General features: G+C 49.2%; 1 protein-coding gene and 1 non-coding gene across 2 annotated transcripts; both read left to right on the top strand.

Annotated features, from left to right (window-relative positions):
- The first annotated feature begins 902 nt into the window (after positions 1-902).
- Positions 903-3,712, top strand: Mei-w68 (meiotic W68). The gene is made up of 3 exons (XM_077677801.1): positions 903-1,158; positions 1,329-1,850; positions 2,912-3,712. Exons 1-3 carry the CDS (start codon positions 1,045-1,047, stop codon positions 3,602-3,604), a joined length of 1,329 nt encoding a protein of 442 aa, XP_077533927.1. The 5' UTR covers positions 903-1,044; the 3' UTR covers positions 3,605-3,712.
- Positions 3,713-14,750: 11,038 nt separating this feature from the next.
- On the top strand, positions 14,751-14,823 carry Trnat-cgu (transfer RNA threonine (anticodon CGU)). The gene has a single exon. It is a non-coding gene; the product is annotated as a tRNA-Thr (tRNA).

Below are 14,823 nucleotides of genomic sequence, written 5' to 3'. Positions count from 1 at the left end.
AAATGGACACAACTCAAAATTCCATCCCAGAGTGGAGGCAGCCTTGGCCAGATCTTAAAAGCAATGCAGTTTCTTTTTCTTTCTTTCCGTCCTCCCGGCGGCTCAGACAGCGAGCGTACAAGCACGCAAGCATGGCGACAGAATGGAACTTCCGTATTTACTCGCCTACTGGTCGGCACATACGCCTTCAGCACCCCCAACCCCCTCCCGCAACATACATGGCCCCAGAGGCAGGAATAAATTTCTAAACAAACTTCCGAATGGAAGTCATGGGTCCTATATATATACCCACTTATTTTGTGTTTCTTCCTACTAATTCAATGCGATGTAGATTTCAATCACCCTGCATTTTGTTCGTTTCTGGAACTCGGTATTCTTCGATGGGATTTGTTGCCTCACACGGCCACGTAAGGGGCCGTCAGAAGTAATTGGAACAAGGATTTGGGAATATTAAAAAATATTTGTCCTACTAGCTTTATGACAGCCCTTCCCGGTTTACAGGAAGCTTTTTTTATTATGGAGGACTCCTTTAAACGCACACAAATGCATCCAGGCAGATTCCGGAAGAATAAATTCCTGTAAATTTACGAGACCATCTTCCAATTACATTTGACGGCCCCTGTGCTTAATTTGATGTTCAACTTCACGATGGCTCGGAGTGAAGAACAAGCATACAAAATAAAATGGCCGACCTATGCTTTTAAAAAATGCGACAACCAGATTTGCGCGTCAAACCATCTAGATGGTTGTCCACATTTACATAGGGCAAATGTTACGAGCATCGCTTTTCAAAGGCACGCTGGAAACGAAGTTTCAAAATTTCAAGTCCGTTGGGTGAAAACAAATATGCTAGGCTTATCAGCCTGCGCAGTCCGGTATTATCGCGACGACGACATAGCTGAGCGTAAGGTTTCGCTGATTAGCTGAAGCTCGGCCATCCAAGGACCCAAACGCCAATGCGTACCAAGCGGGTGAAATGGGGCTTCCAACCATAATGCGCCCTACTTTCTACCATTTTGCGTCGCATTGCAGCAAGGGACTGTAATGCCCATGAGAACTTGTGATGCAAGCGGGACGTTTGTGTACAACTTGACTGGCAATGAAAGGCGATGTGTTCCGCCTGTCCCTTCTGGCCGCATGGACATTCTTCGTATCTGGGTAAGCTCGGTATTCTATTTTGTGAGTTACGACGGAATTGAGTTAAAGTTACCTGAACTTAGGGAGGAAATTATTATGTTACTGTACGAAAGCGATTAATTTGGAGTAAATATTTATATTGTTCAAATAAAAACATTACGGCAAACAGGCGAAATCATTTGCCTCCGCAGACAGCTGTGCAGTTGATCGTCTGCTACGACTGCCACAGCTCTGCGGGTTGTGCCTTCTGGTCGTCTGTCACCAAAGCAGACGTACGCCCGTTGCTTAGCTGCAAAACTATGGCGCAGCGTCTTGTGCCAGCGCCATTTCGTCCGCCCGCGGTGTCTGCACATGACCGTTTTGCCGTCATTCGCAAGATTGAAGCCATCTTCGTGTCGGTGGTTCAACACATCGGAAGAGGAGAGGCGCCGTGCTTCGTCTACGACCGGCGGCAGGACTGGGAGAACGTCATATACTGCCGTAGCAGGGGACTCGTGAGAAAAGAGAACGCCACGAAAACGGTCACGTCTTTCGGCTCGCCCGCGTCGCTGCAAAAATTCACGCGCATGCTTAAAGTACTCTCCAAGATTCACTACCTGTTGATGACCAACACCAAAAGCACCAAGCGCCATATTTTCTACGAGAACGTGGCTCTCTTCGGCTCTCAGGGTGTCGTGGATGCCATTGTGGAAGATATCGCCTGCTTGTTACAGGTAAACATATCTGGAGTGCAAGTGAATATAGTCAGCACGCGATATATAGTTGTGGTGAGCGTTGGGTCACTGGAATCGTAATTTGTGTTGCCGCTGTTTTTTGTAGTTGCTATCGTTTGGGTTAAATATATAACGAAGTGTGTACATGAATATTGAAAAAGAAGTCCTAACTCAGCAGGACCGTCTTATAAAGGGTAACATCCACATCTACGTCTTCGAGTTAACAATAAAAGTTGCCTTTGGATCTCTGGGCACTGGTACACGCGAGAGGGGAGGGGGTGAAGAGGACGAGGGAACTGATTGGCTCCTAACGGGTTTACTACTTCTCACCCATTTATTTGACTACGGTATCCTTTTTATGGTGCACTTATGATTGTTTTTGTAGCCACATCCCGATAGGAGCAATATAATCACATGATGCGCGGAAGTAGTAGACTATGGGGCGTAGCACCACTGTCTCACCAACCACCGACGACGACGAAGGAGTGCGAAGGGCGTAGCCCCACTCGCGCTGTAATGGACGTCGCTTCAACGACAACCATGGTTCGTATCATTACTCTGCCGCCATGTAACAGTACTTTTTACTGCGGGAGACGAGAACAAAAGGTTGCTACGTTAATACTGTTTCAGGCATTTCGAAGGGACTATATTCTGCTCCTGCGATACTCGATTCCTCCTGGTTTGTTTCCTTGTCGTTTGGGCTGTTTGCCTCAGGCTGTACGGACTAGGTTACTGTTTTTCCACTGCCAATAACTATTTAGCGGGCCTTGCGTCACGGAAGGTTTACGCGATTCGCTACAATGGGCATCCTCGATTTACCAGTCCTGGACGATCCGCGGGCAGTCCGAGGACTGCGCTCGGACCGGAAGCCCCATAGGAATACATTGGAAAATAGGGCGCCGGATCGCGCCTCGGGCAGTCTGCGGACGATCCGGGGCTGATAATCGAGGAGGCCCAATATTCCGAGTTTCTTGGCGCGGGAGTTTTAAAGGGGAGTTGATAAGGGTAGAAATTTGTTTTGTTTTTACGCTAATAAGCACAGATTACAACAACAAACGCAGGTGCCACGTCGTGCCCTCAACGTCATGGCTACTTCGAAGGGCGTCTTCGCGGGCGACATCCGATTCCGCGATGCCAGCGGGAACCTCGTGGACGGCTCGCGCGGCGCCACGCTCATGCCGACCGACGTGAGCGGCATGAGCGACGTGTCGTCCTCCGCGCTCTACATGCTCGTCATCGAGAAAGACGCCAGCTTTCAGAAGCTCCTCGACGACGGCTTCCTCCAGAAGTCGATGCCCTGCGTCCTGGTCACGGGCAAAGGCTTCCCCGACGTCAACACCAGGGAGTTCGTGCGGCGCCTCCACGTGGAGCTAGAACTGCCCGTGTACGCGTTGGTCGACGCCGACCCGTTCGGCATCGAGATCCTGTGCGTCTACGCGTACGGGTCGCTGGCGATGGCCAGGGACGTGGACTCGCTGGCGGTGCCGGCAATTCGTTGGCTGGGCGTCCACCCGGCGGACATCCGGACCTTCCAGCTGAAGGACTGCCCGCCGCTGACCCACGGCGACAAGTCGAAGCTAAAGGACCTGCTACGCAGGCCCTACATCGAGGCCAACCAGAAGTGGAAGGAGCAGCTGCTCCTGCTGGACTCGATGCAGCGCAAGGCGGAGATCCAGAGCCTGTGCGGCATCAGCCAGACTTTCCTCACCGAGTCGTACATACCGGCCAAGATAAGCCTGATGGGTTGGATCTAGGTCCGGCCCTGTGCCCGTTTGTACCACTTTCCCATTGTCTTCAATTCTCTGTCACCTGTGTGACCACGCTTTTCCGAATTCTTTGCTTTCGTTGAATAAAGTGTGGCGTTCAACATTTGCCTTGTTGCTCACTGGGTCGCCCCTCGGGACCACCTCTGGTGATGATGATGTTCAGCTAGGGCCTGATCTTGAAATCAAATAGCAAAGTTTTCCTATACGCTTGAGGACCAGTGTATGTGCAGGTATGTTTTGTTTCCCTTATATAATATGTTCACTTCTGCTACACGAAGCCCTGCGCCCAGCGGGGCATCCTCAGGGGCGACCGCTTCCTTTCAAACACTGTCTAAAATATCATTTCTGCACTTAAAGTGTATGACACATTTCCATTTCCTTCGGGGCCGTCTTCCGTCAAAAGCGATGTTGTGCCAACCGTTTGCTATTCATTATAAAAAAGAGTCAGTCTAAATCCGTTTCTGTCAAATGTAACACGCTTTGGCAGAGCCGTTGAATGTCTTACTGTGTCGCCATGGTAGTGTACAACGCCCTCTTTGTCTTCGGAGCTCATATCTGAGACGTCCTGGTGTGCACAGCCGTTCATAGAGCTCATGCCCACAGAATTTCCTTAGAGAACATTGTTTTGATTTGCATTCAGCGTCTTTTCCCAAACGCCCAGAAGGGAATGTGCATTCGTAATGTTCTGTTTGCGGACACTACCGCCAAAGAACTTTTATTGGAATAACCCGCCGCCTTGGATCAGGGGCTATGGCGTTGTGCTGCTGAGCCCAAGGACGCGGGTTTGATTCCCGGCCGCGGCGCCCGCTTTTCTGATGGATGCGGAAAGCAAAAACGCCCATGTGTTCAAGATTTCGGTGCACGTAAAAGATCCCCAGGTGGTCAAAATTAACCCGGAGCCCTCCACTACGGCGTGCCTCATCATCTGCGTTGCGTCGGTGCGTTAAACTTCACAATCAATCAATCAATCAATCAATCAATCAATCAATCAATCAATCAATCAATCAATCAATCAATCAATCAATCAATCAATCAATCAATCGAATTTGTTTTCATTTTGCATACCCCCGCTGCCCCATCACGTTGTTGATAATGATGATGATGATTCCTATTGGTTTCCCCTTTGAAGCGGGGTGATGACATGTCATCTTACCAAAAAGGACTAATATAACCATGTTTTACACCCTTGGTCATAATCCATGAAGTCATAATCCATCACGTCATAATCCAACACGTCATAATCCATGAAGTACGCTTTCCTTCAATACTCATTTGCGTGCAGTGAAGCACCCTTTTCGGGCATATCAATGCGTGCAGCGGCTGGCATGCTTGCGCGAAACCTTGGACCGTCTGCATGGACAGCTGAGCACGCTACGTAGAAAAGGTCAGGAGATACCAAGCTGTGACACTGACCTAGGTACGGGCAATAAATAACATGATGGCGTCGAATTGTGCACCACAAAGATTGAATTGTGAATGAGGAACTTGGCGATGTCGTTTCCCCGCTTCGTCACGAGAGGGAAATGGGGAAGGAGGGAAGATTACAGTCGCTTGCATGGATAGATGTAACGATCCCAGCATTTAAAAACCCTAATTGTAGAAAACTTAATTGTAATTCCCTTCTCAAGAGAATTGGTAAGATGGCATGTACGCGCAAACACGTGGACACGCACCCCCCTAACCCTCTTTCCCTCCACACGCACACGCGCATGCGCGCACGCACGCAGGCAGGGGTAAACAGCTGCATTGTGAAAAGCTGTTTTATGGTAAAAATTTACGTTATTAACGAAAGTAATAAGCGGTGCGATGCGGTAAAATCATTCTAAATATTAAATAATAATTTTTCGGAGGAAAACTAAACTTCTTATTTGTCTTCTGTATACCAGGTACGTACAACACCGTGTGTGTGTATTATATGGATGTGTGTGCCAGTGTGTTGAACCGAAAAGAAATACCGGTTCGGATATGGTTCTAATGACAAAATCGCAGCCCGAACCGGTGCTCGAACCTGTTAATTATCAGTTAATTATTAGGGGAGTTAATTATTAGTGGAGTGCGGAAAAAGGTTTTGTAGTTTAAAGCGACCATAAAAGCTAAATACATTCTGATGCATTCAAAATAATACTTTTGTTTTCAATGAAAGGTGCAATTTTAGAGTCTGTCTGTCTGTCTGTCTGTCTGTCTGTCTGTCTGTCTGTCTGTCTGTCTGTCTGTCTGTGTGTGTGAAAAGGCAGAGTCAGTTGCTAATATTGAACGTAGGATGACGACGAAATCTTACAAATGGAAATTCGTAACCTTCCCAAACTGAACAAAGAAAAGACAGTTCGAAAATGTTCCGAGTCTTCTCGAACGATGTTAGGAGTTGCGACATGCAACACAAAAATCCTGATAATCAAATAAGGTCTAGCGTATAGCGGTCGGGAAGATATCCCCGGAGTTCACACTCTGGATACACGCTGTATCGTTCGCCTCCATCTCAGCACGAGCCTGCCGTCTTTTCTTTCCTGATTGGCCCGTGTATGTGTTTCTATGCAGTTCACGCATCGCCAGATGAGGTCATACGGCAGGAAATACTGCGCCTTTGGTGTTTTTTTAATATAACCAGCGAAACAAAAAGTCCTACGGCAGCTAAGGCCTCCGCGATTCTGGCGCTGATATGTACCTCCTATGAACGTCATTGTCTACTTATCCTGTCCAATAAACAGCCTACGTCAATGCCTTGTTGTCTGTTTGACGGGATACTTAAATCATGTCACAGGGCTATATTCTTATCAGCTATCTCTGCATTGCGGAGTGGGCTTTGAGCAGTGACCTGCTCTAAGATATTAATGTCACAACACGCGCAAGTCATGCGTCTTTGGCGGCGTTAGCAGCTGCTTTAGTTTACCACTAGTGATATTTCATTGATGTACGGTGCGGCATAGGATGAAAATGAATAAATGAAAATGAAAGACATTGAGAGTGCAGAGTACATCTTCGATATGGAGGCAGGCTGTCGTGTAGGGGGAGCGAGAGGATGGGTGCATTGTCCCTCACCCATGCCGCCCGGAGCCGACATGCTATTCTAACGGCCAAGAGAGTGACGATGAAGAGCGACGATGATTGACCTTTTTTTTCACGTCGGAAATTTTGTGGGTTGGACTTCCCTCTGTCTAACATTTTCCCCAGACTACGTAAAGCTTCTGTCAAAGAGAAACTTGGAGGAGTTTTCGCCATCCCTGTTATGCAACTGCAGAACTGATAGCACTGACTTCACGACGAGCCTTATCTGCAAGACCGGGAAGAATAGCGTGAAAATACTGCGCAAACACAGACAGAACGCACGTATTCTTGGATTTGTTTTTGCCTGCAAATGGAGAGTGATCACTAAAATGTGCGAGAACTTATTATTAGCCTTATTTCATTCTGTCCGGCGAGGCTTCTGGGGGTTGGGTGGCCTTATGACATTTCTGGCTCTGCCACAGTGCACAAAGCTTCCGTGGGAAAGTTCACCTCGGAATCCCTTTGTGCGCTCCTAGAGCATGCGCGCCGCACCAACAAAAAGCACCACAGTCAATTCTTATCAACATCCTATCCTTTTCCCGTTTACCATGGTCATCCTTACGTCATCCCCCCCCCCCCCCCCCCCCGCATCACCGAGCGAGGGCCCCACCTTCAATTGGAGTTTTAGCAAGGCTGTTAGCGTAGGCTACGCTAGGGTCGGCAGGTACCGGGACCCGACTGCGCGTGCGCGTGCGTGCGCGTGTGCGTGCGTGTGCGTGCACGTGTGTGTGCGTGTGTGCGTGTGTGTGCGTGCGCGCGCGTGCTTGCGTGTGTGTGTGTGTGTGTGTGTGTGTGTGTGTGTGTGTGTGTGTGTGTGTGTGTGTGTGTGCGCGTGCGTGCGTGCGTGCGTGCGTGCGTGCGTGTGTGTGCGTGCGTGCGTGCGTGCGTGCGTGTGTGTGTTCCCTATCCCGACATTCTTATATTGATCGTACAACGTTGTTCCTGCTGGCATCTTTCTTCTGTTGTCGTCATTGCTGTGCAATGTTGATTTGTAGGGTAGTAAGCCGCTATCGGGCAGAGTACGTCTACCTTTACGACCGTCTGTCTCTCTCCCACAAAAGACAATTAAATTTTGTAATGTCATCACCCTCCCGCCGTTCGTCCCGCTACCAAACCTACAGTATCACCTCTTTCCGTCTAGTTGTTTTCCGGTCCCTTCCACTGCTTTATTGTCTCCTCCCTTCATACCCTACTTAGCTGCACCACTGACGTTGTGAAATGCAGTATCTGTCAGATTTGATTCGAAGTTGATATCTAAGTGAGGAAAACTGGTCCACGCTTCGCTACTTTCATCGCCTGCTGCTACAGAAAGGTCAAGATAGCCGCTCATTGGCCCGACCAACTGTCTCCTCCGTATAAGGAAGGTAGTGATCACGCGTAATGGCCTTTTGACCCTTGTAGGGGCCAAAGAACTGGAGGAACGCAAAATCGGCCGAACGCTGACCAAGCCCGCATTTCGTGCGTCGAAAACATTTCCACGAACTCAAGTCGCCCGAACGTCGTCATTCGCGGAAGTACCTCGGCTGTCCCTCCACCGATAAAGCCGATAAGCACTCCGCAGACACGGGCTACAGCCGTTGCAAGAGTTGAACTTCAGGTGTGTTACAAAGAGAAAGAAGAAAGATGTCTATCTCACCGCTGTTTCCTTTTCTCCTGTCGAGTGGACATTCAGGCATCAGCGGCGCGCGATTCGCGAAGGCCTAGAATTCTGGTATGGGGCGTGAAGTCGAGAATTCGGTTTTGGTCATGCATGATATATCATAATTCTCAGTGAATGGACGAATTACAATGTGCTCTCTAAGCTTATAACGAAACCATTCTGCCGCAATTTCGGCCATGAAGGCAATACGAGTGCGGTTCCCCCAAAAAGGCTGCTTTTTGCATGTTACAATGACACCGATGTTATCGTGAACTTCAAACAAATAATGGAGATATTAAGGAAAGCGTATGAAGCAGTGATAACTTCCTAGCCACTTTCCGACGACGCCTTTATGACGTCACATAATCTTAGTGTGATTGGTGGCCGTCTCTACCTACGCATCCCGCGAAGACACATGAATGGCCAATTTTAGTGGGGCCCCCTGTTCCGTTTGATCGTTTCACTTGAATGATAACATGCAGTTGACGAATTGATAAGTGTGCTCTTAGTGCTGCCCCATATTACGTCATTATAATGCAAAATTCGGAAGTTCTTCAATATTGCTTGCGTTTTTTTTTTCGGTTAAAAAGCACGCCGTGCGCTAGAATAAAACTGACTGAGTTAACTAAAGCTGGTTCTTTTAAGTGAGATAATGTTTGTTTTGTTACGTGGCCCTTTTTGCATGACTCCTCCCATTTAGTTGAAAGAGAAAGGGAAGGCGGAGGGGAAACTACGTTGCAGCCGGTCGACATTACGGGTAGGGGAAAACATATCGTTGATCTAAAGCAGTGCTTCTCTGCCATGACTGCCCCAGGGACCCCTTTTGGGCTTGCGAAACTGATAGGGGACCCCACGATTGAGCATATGTTGATCGCTGTCATTATGTCAAAGAATTTGTTGTTGAATCTGTCATTAAACACCTATATGCTGCCTTTGTGGGTCTGTTTGTTTTTTTTCTTCTCGAAGCTGGCGTGTTGTGCGGAAAGCAGCAGATGTTAAAATATGGGTTACACGGAGAAATTAAACGTACATGTAATGCGGCGAAGCCACCTTTTTGCATTGCAAGAAAGGTCTGGCAAAATCGAGAAAACAATGGCGGGGTAAAAGTTTTGAGGGAGGCTTCGCGGACCCCTGAAATATTCAGTAGTATTAACTCTATGCCTGCAATCATAGAGTTTTATACTGATACATACTAGAGGGAAATCTGTCGCTGCAGTCGCGGGCCGCCGTGGGCGGCGCCATTGCCACTAGCGAAGTTCCTCGCCTACTTGGCTTAGCTAACTATATGGCTTCTTTTTTGTCTCGAAGCCAAACGTGACAACAAAAGGGTAACATTTTTTTCTTGTTCTTCGTGCATGAAGCTCCTACATAATCACTGACAAATTAATTTTTTTGCGGGTTAAATTTTATTATAACAAAACAAATTTGATTAACCTTCTACAGTAATACTGTTGCTTTCTCGCAGCCAGAGACAACTTTTCAGCCTGTTTACGAGCCATGCCAAGGACAAGTGGAACGTGCCTGTATGGATTTCTAGGGACCATAGTGGCTGTATGGTGGCTAGCCACCATAGTGCCTGCCTGGTACATGACGGAACGCTCTCCGAAGCGCGCCTCCCGTAGGCAGTGGCGCCAGATTTTTAGTATGAAACTCTATGCCCGAAATGCTCTTGCGAACCACTAATATAAAGCAATGTGAAGATGTTTTCACGTTAAGCACTTGAATTGGTTTCCCTTGTCCATACATTGTGGTGTACGTAACCTCGTGCTGCCTCATTTTTCTTTTTTTTTCCGGAAGTTATTTGTTTCTGCCTGTTTCGTCTCTTTTCTGGTCGCCTTGCCTGTCTTTGCTTCCTCATATTTGCTCACGCGTTTCATCGCTTTTACTGCGATGCGGACGTAGGGTCTTCGATAGCGTATATTGTCAGCACGCGGTCTCGCTTATCGGTGGCAATATTTGAATACCCGCACGCGCGTGATTACAACTGTTCCCCTTGTATTTTCCAGGCGTGCGAACGCTTTATCTCCCCACATTTCTAGTGCTATGGGCACATCGATTGTTATGATAAGCGTGGGTCGCAGACACAACGCATCATTGTCAATACACAGCTAGCAATGGCAAGGCTGCGTTCGTAATTATTCGTATCGCGAGCAAATATACGCGCAGTCACTCGCTACTTTTCCGAATGCAGTTGAGCTATTGCGACTATGGCGCTTCGATCCTTTATTTATCTTTATCTCGGCTTGTTTGGTCCGTTCTGCCAGGTCGAAAGAAGAGCTCTCTTCCCCATGACTGACGTGCACACCTGCAGTCATGGGAGCAAATATGCCATATGGATTTGATTGATTGATTGATTGATTGATTGATTGATTGATTGATTGATTGATTGATTGATTGATTGATGGGTTTGACGCGCCGACGCAACGCAGGCGATGAGGCACGCCGTAGTGGAGGGCTCCGGATTAATTTTGACCACCTGGGGATCTTTAACGTGCGCCGAAATCTCGTACACGCGGGCGTTTTTGCTTTGCGCCTATGCCAGCCTATGGGCTGGCATATTTGGTCTTACAGGCTGCATATTTTTCCTAATTTAGTCCTAGCCCGCATCAACTACAAATGAATCCTTTCCTTGTGGGAAGATAGCAACGTCCCATACTGGGGGTGGAAGTAATCTGTTGCTTGCCACTACCTGTGAGCCCTCCACCCCAAGTTCCCCATTTAAATCACATTTTAACTTTTAATATCCGACGGAGAAGTAGATCTACGCATGTTTTGTCTATTTTTCCAAGGTTCATGATTCACTGGGAACAGAGCATTATCTACCTCAGTGCATAGTTTGGGTCCTCAACAGCAGCTTGTCCACATTTGTCACTCCATGAGAAGCCCTCCCATGCGTTTTGGGATTTTGTTGCGGATGGAACGTCCCATTTCTCTCTTTACTGTCCGTTCCTTGTCGTTCGTTGTCAACAAAAAAATAGAAATGTTCATGGGTCCCAGCACACCTTTAACACCTTTAACATTACGCGCAGTCAATTTCGGTTAATATCAGAACCGCGCCTCAGTGCAACAGACTACGCCTTGAAACTTACTTCGTTTGAGAAAAAATTACGCAGTATTGTGGCGAAAACAGTACACTATATTGTTACATCGCAGCGGCCGGTCTTCGATGTTTCTGGCGCGCAGCAGCAGTTTCACTAGCAGACCCATTCGCGCGCACCGCAACTTGTCAGACTGGCTTTTGGTCTGAGCGCGCAACGCAAGATGGCGCAGTTCAGCTGATCGCGCACAGGCCCCTAAAATTTTAGGGCCCTTAGATTGCGCTAGAGCTCCTGTACAGCCGGTAAAAGGCTTGTCTATAACACAGCGTTCGTACTCTCAGCCCTATCCTGCCCCGCCGGAGCGGTATTTGAATAAAACTACTGCTGAATTCTGAAGTCTTAGCCCTTCGCTTTTGCCTCCGACATGTTTGGAACGAGTATATTTCGGCAGTTTTCGGATGTAGCTGGTTGAAGTTGAAATCGCTGTTATAGACAAGCGTTTTACCGGCTGTACATCGCGTAACCCAAGAGTTGCGCGTCTGATTGCCACATGCCGCGGGCTCCGCCTTACGACAGCGAAGCCCGCTTTCAGTGCTGCGCACAAGACACCGTTTCAGTCAGTTCTGCTCAAGTGACCGGCGGCGGTTGCGGTGGTAGCTGCAGCGGCAGCCGCTCAGCTGATAAGCAGCAAACTTGTTCGTGTACCTGTGAATCGTGCACCGTTATGCCGCAGGGCAAACTTTCGAATAAAACAAAAAAATAAGCAGCCGACTAACTCTGCCGTCGCGCTGTCCAGCAGCTACTGGCACACGCATGCGCCGACTCCTCCCCGCCGCTGCCCCTGGCACGGTGGCTGCTCCTACACGCGTGGCGGGTGGCTTTCCCGCAAGACATTAGAACTCGGGATGGCGGATGGACGTGCAACTCTGCTCCCCTAGGTAACGAGGCCACCTTGCCCTAGGGAAGCTATCCTCGGTATTCAATGGCGTGGAATGCATGCAGGCAACCAAGTGTGCACCGCCACATCTGTGGCCAAGCTACACCATAGCCAAGCGTCTGTTTAGAGTGGACATTGTGCGCACGGCCCGCAGATCAGGCACCCCTCTTCTCCTCCATGCAACCGTGTGAGTGCGCCCACGGCCTCTGCAATCGGCGTCCGGCGGCGCGCTCGTTACGTCGGGCTCCGCGGGATGGCGGCACTTGTCCGTGCTAACCACGACTGTGAAACATATGGCTGTGTTTCACGTTACGAATTCTTCGCCGAACGCAAAGTATTGCGTCGAATTCACTGTGAGTGCGATTAATAACATCTCTGTTGGCGCCACAGTTTAGAATCGGATTGGAACGGAGCAGATGACGCACGCCGGTGTCTTTTTTTTCTTCGGCGTGCGGCCGCAAGACTGCGCAGTGTCCGTGGCGCATCGGCCATGTCTGTGGCCGTTTCCAGTGTTGCCAAGCGAAGAAATTGACCGCTAAACTTTTCAACGAATACCGTTATACAGGAGCTCTAGATTGCACTGTTTGTGGCGTTAGCAGCACGGCTTGCGCGTCTGTCTTCTGACGCGTATCCCTTGCAGACCTCGTGACGCGTCCGTCGACATTTGTCAAGATGAGAGCGGAGATACAGCCCACATTGAAGAAAATGCCCAGCGGCGGAAACCCTGAAGCCAAGACGCCTTTACACGCCTGCGACAGGAACGCATCGCAGCGAGCTAGAGCAGGAACTTCCCTGCTCACCTCCCGAGCGAACAGTGCCGTTTACATGACGACAAAGAGGCAGAAACCAGGTTTTTTCCGTTCGCGAACCGAGCGGCCTGTCGTTGTCCTGGGCAGGCTGTATAATCGCGTATTGTTACTGAGCGGTACGATAAGAAGGGTTGGTGGTCTGTTTTGTTTATTAACCCCGGAAACACTGACCTGTGGGTACGCGTGCAACGCATTGTGGTGTCCGGGCTCAGAGATACGGGACACCATTCGAGAGCAAACTTGGTATCCAAAGGGTCGCAAAGGCCTGTCGCGCTAACAATGCAAATGTTTAGCGTAACAGATGCACTAAAACTGGAACAACCGTTACTACGGGGGTGCACTCAAAGAAACAAGTTTAGTAGTCTCCAGCCCGACAACGCAGAAACAGGTTCGAAATGGCTAATTCGTCGAGCATCTAATGCTCCTTATATACAGACGATGACAAACTCCCCTTAACGTGAGATCTAAAGAGGCTCCAAATACTAGAATGTCCCTCTTTTTTTATTTGTCTTCTGCAAAGTGAGCGGGAACTCCAGCACAAAGAAGATCAGCTGGGAAGCAGAGAACTGAAGCAAAGACGAAAATAGTCTGTGCAGTCATTATCGGCTTATGACCTCTCTTTTACGCACATCCCTCATAATTTTTTTACGTGAATTGTCCCGCCTGAATCCCGTGCATAGCGAGGAAATGCACTCTTGCACCATGCAGTGGTGTATTCGTGTGAACTATTTTAGGCAGGTGCAATTCGGGGAACCCATATATACGTCCGTTCTTTCGAAAAACACCCCTCAATAATCTCTTTTGGAACAAAGTAACCGCTTACACCGATCCTAAATAAGTGTCTGCACAAACACTCCTACGAGTTTGAGTAACTGTATTGTGTTGCGGATGTGGTATCGTGACCGGTGGTGGCGTCCGTTGGTCCTGAGTTAGCGCAAAGATTGGGGCCGAGTAGGGCGAAGAAAGCCACTTGATGTACAGAAATTTACATAGCGTTTTACAGGGTAAACAGGGTCCTGCGCTCCCGCGCGCGCGAGATTAGATAACCAAGTTGGGTCCGGCCCCTTTCACCCTTTTTCCCGCTGTTTTCAGGAACGCACCAATCACAAAAATCCGTGGCACTAAAATTGACGCTCACACATTCACAGAGAGAGGGCAGTTTTTCTCTCGCACAGGTCAGCGTCAGGTTGACTTTGGTGGTGCAATCTTCCTAGGATCGAAGCCCTTAGGACCACCCGAGGTTGAAGCGACAGGAGGATCGACGCCTGGGCCTCCGTTGGTAATCTGGCGTCGGGCGCTCGTTGAACAGCGGCGTCTCGGACCCGCCACAAAAGGTTCCCAGGATGTGCGGCTCGCCGCCGAAAAAGACAGGAGCACTTAGCCTGCCGCCGAAAGGGCGATGCCGCGCGACGCCTTTGGCACCACCTCCGTTCAACGTTCTATTCTGGCTGCCCCCGCCGGTGGGCGGTTGGGTGACCGTGAAGCCGTCGAAAGCGGCTTGTGTCCAGCAGCAGCGTCAGTCGCCTTGGGTATTTATGTCAAGGTATTTTGTTTTCCTTCACTTTGAGGTGGTAGCCAGCGCTACCGAGTGGCGCTGGCTACCACCCCCAAGCGCAGGAAAACAAAATACCTTGACATAAATGTCCGAGAAAGTGGAGGGGAAACAGCCCCGCCGGAAGCGTAGTGGTCATCGCACCAGACGCGTATTCTGGAGGTCGTGGGTTCGGATCCCACCCGGCGGG

The sequence above is a fragment of the Haemaphysalis longicornis genome, unplaced genomic scaffold, assembly GCF_048455015.1.
Source record: "Haemaphysalis longicornis isolate Haplotype H1 unplaced genomic scaffold, Haemaphysalis longicornis Haplotype H1 scaffold_7, whole genome shotgun sequence".
Classification (NCBI taxonomy): Eukaryota; Metazoa; Arthropoda; class Arachnida; order Ixodida; family Ixodidae; genus Haemaphysalis; species Haemaphysalis longicornis.
Note: the sequence above shows the minus strand (reverse complement) of the source record. Positions and strands in the feature narration are given on the sequence as shown.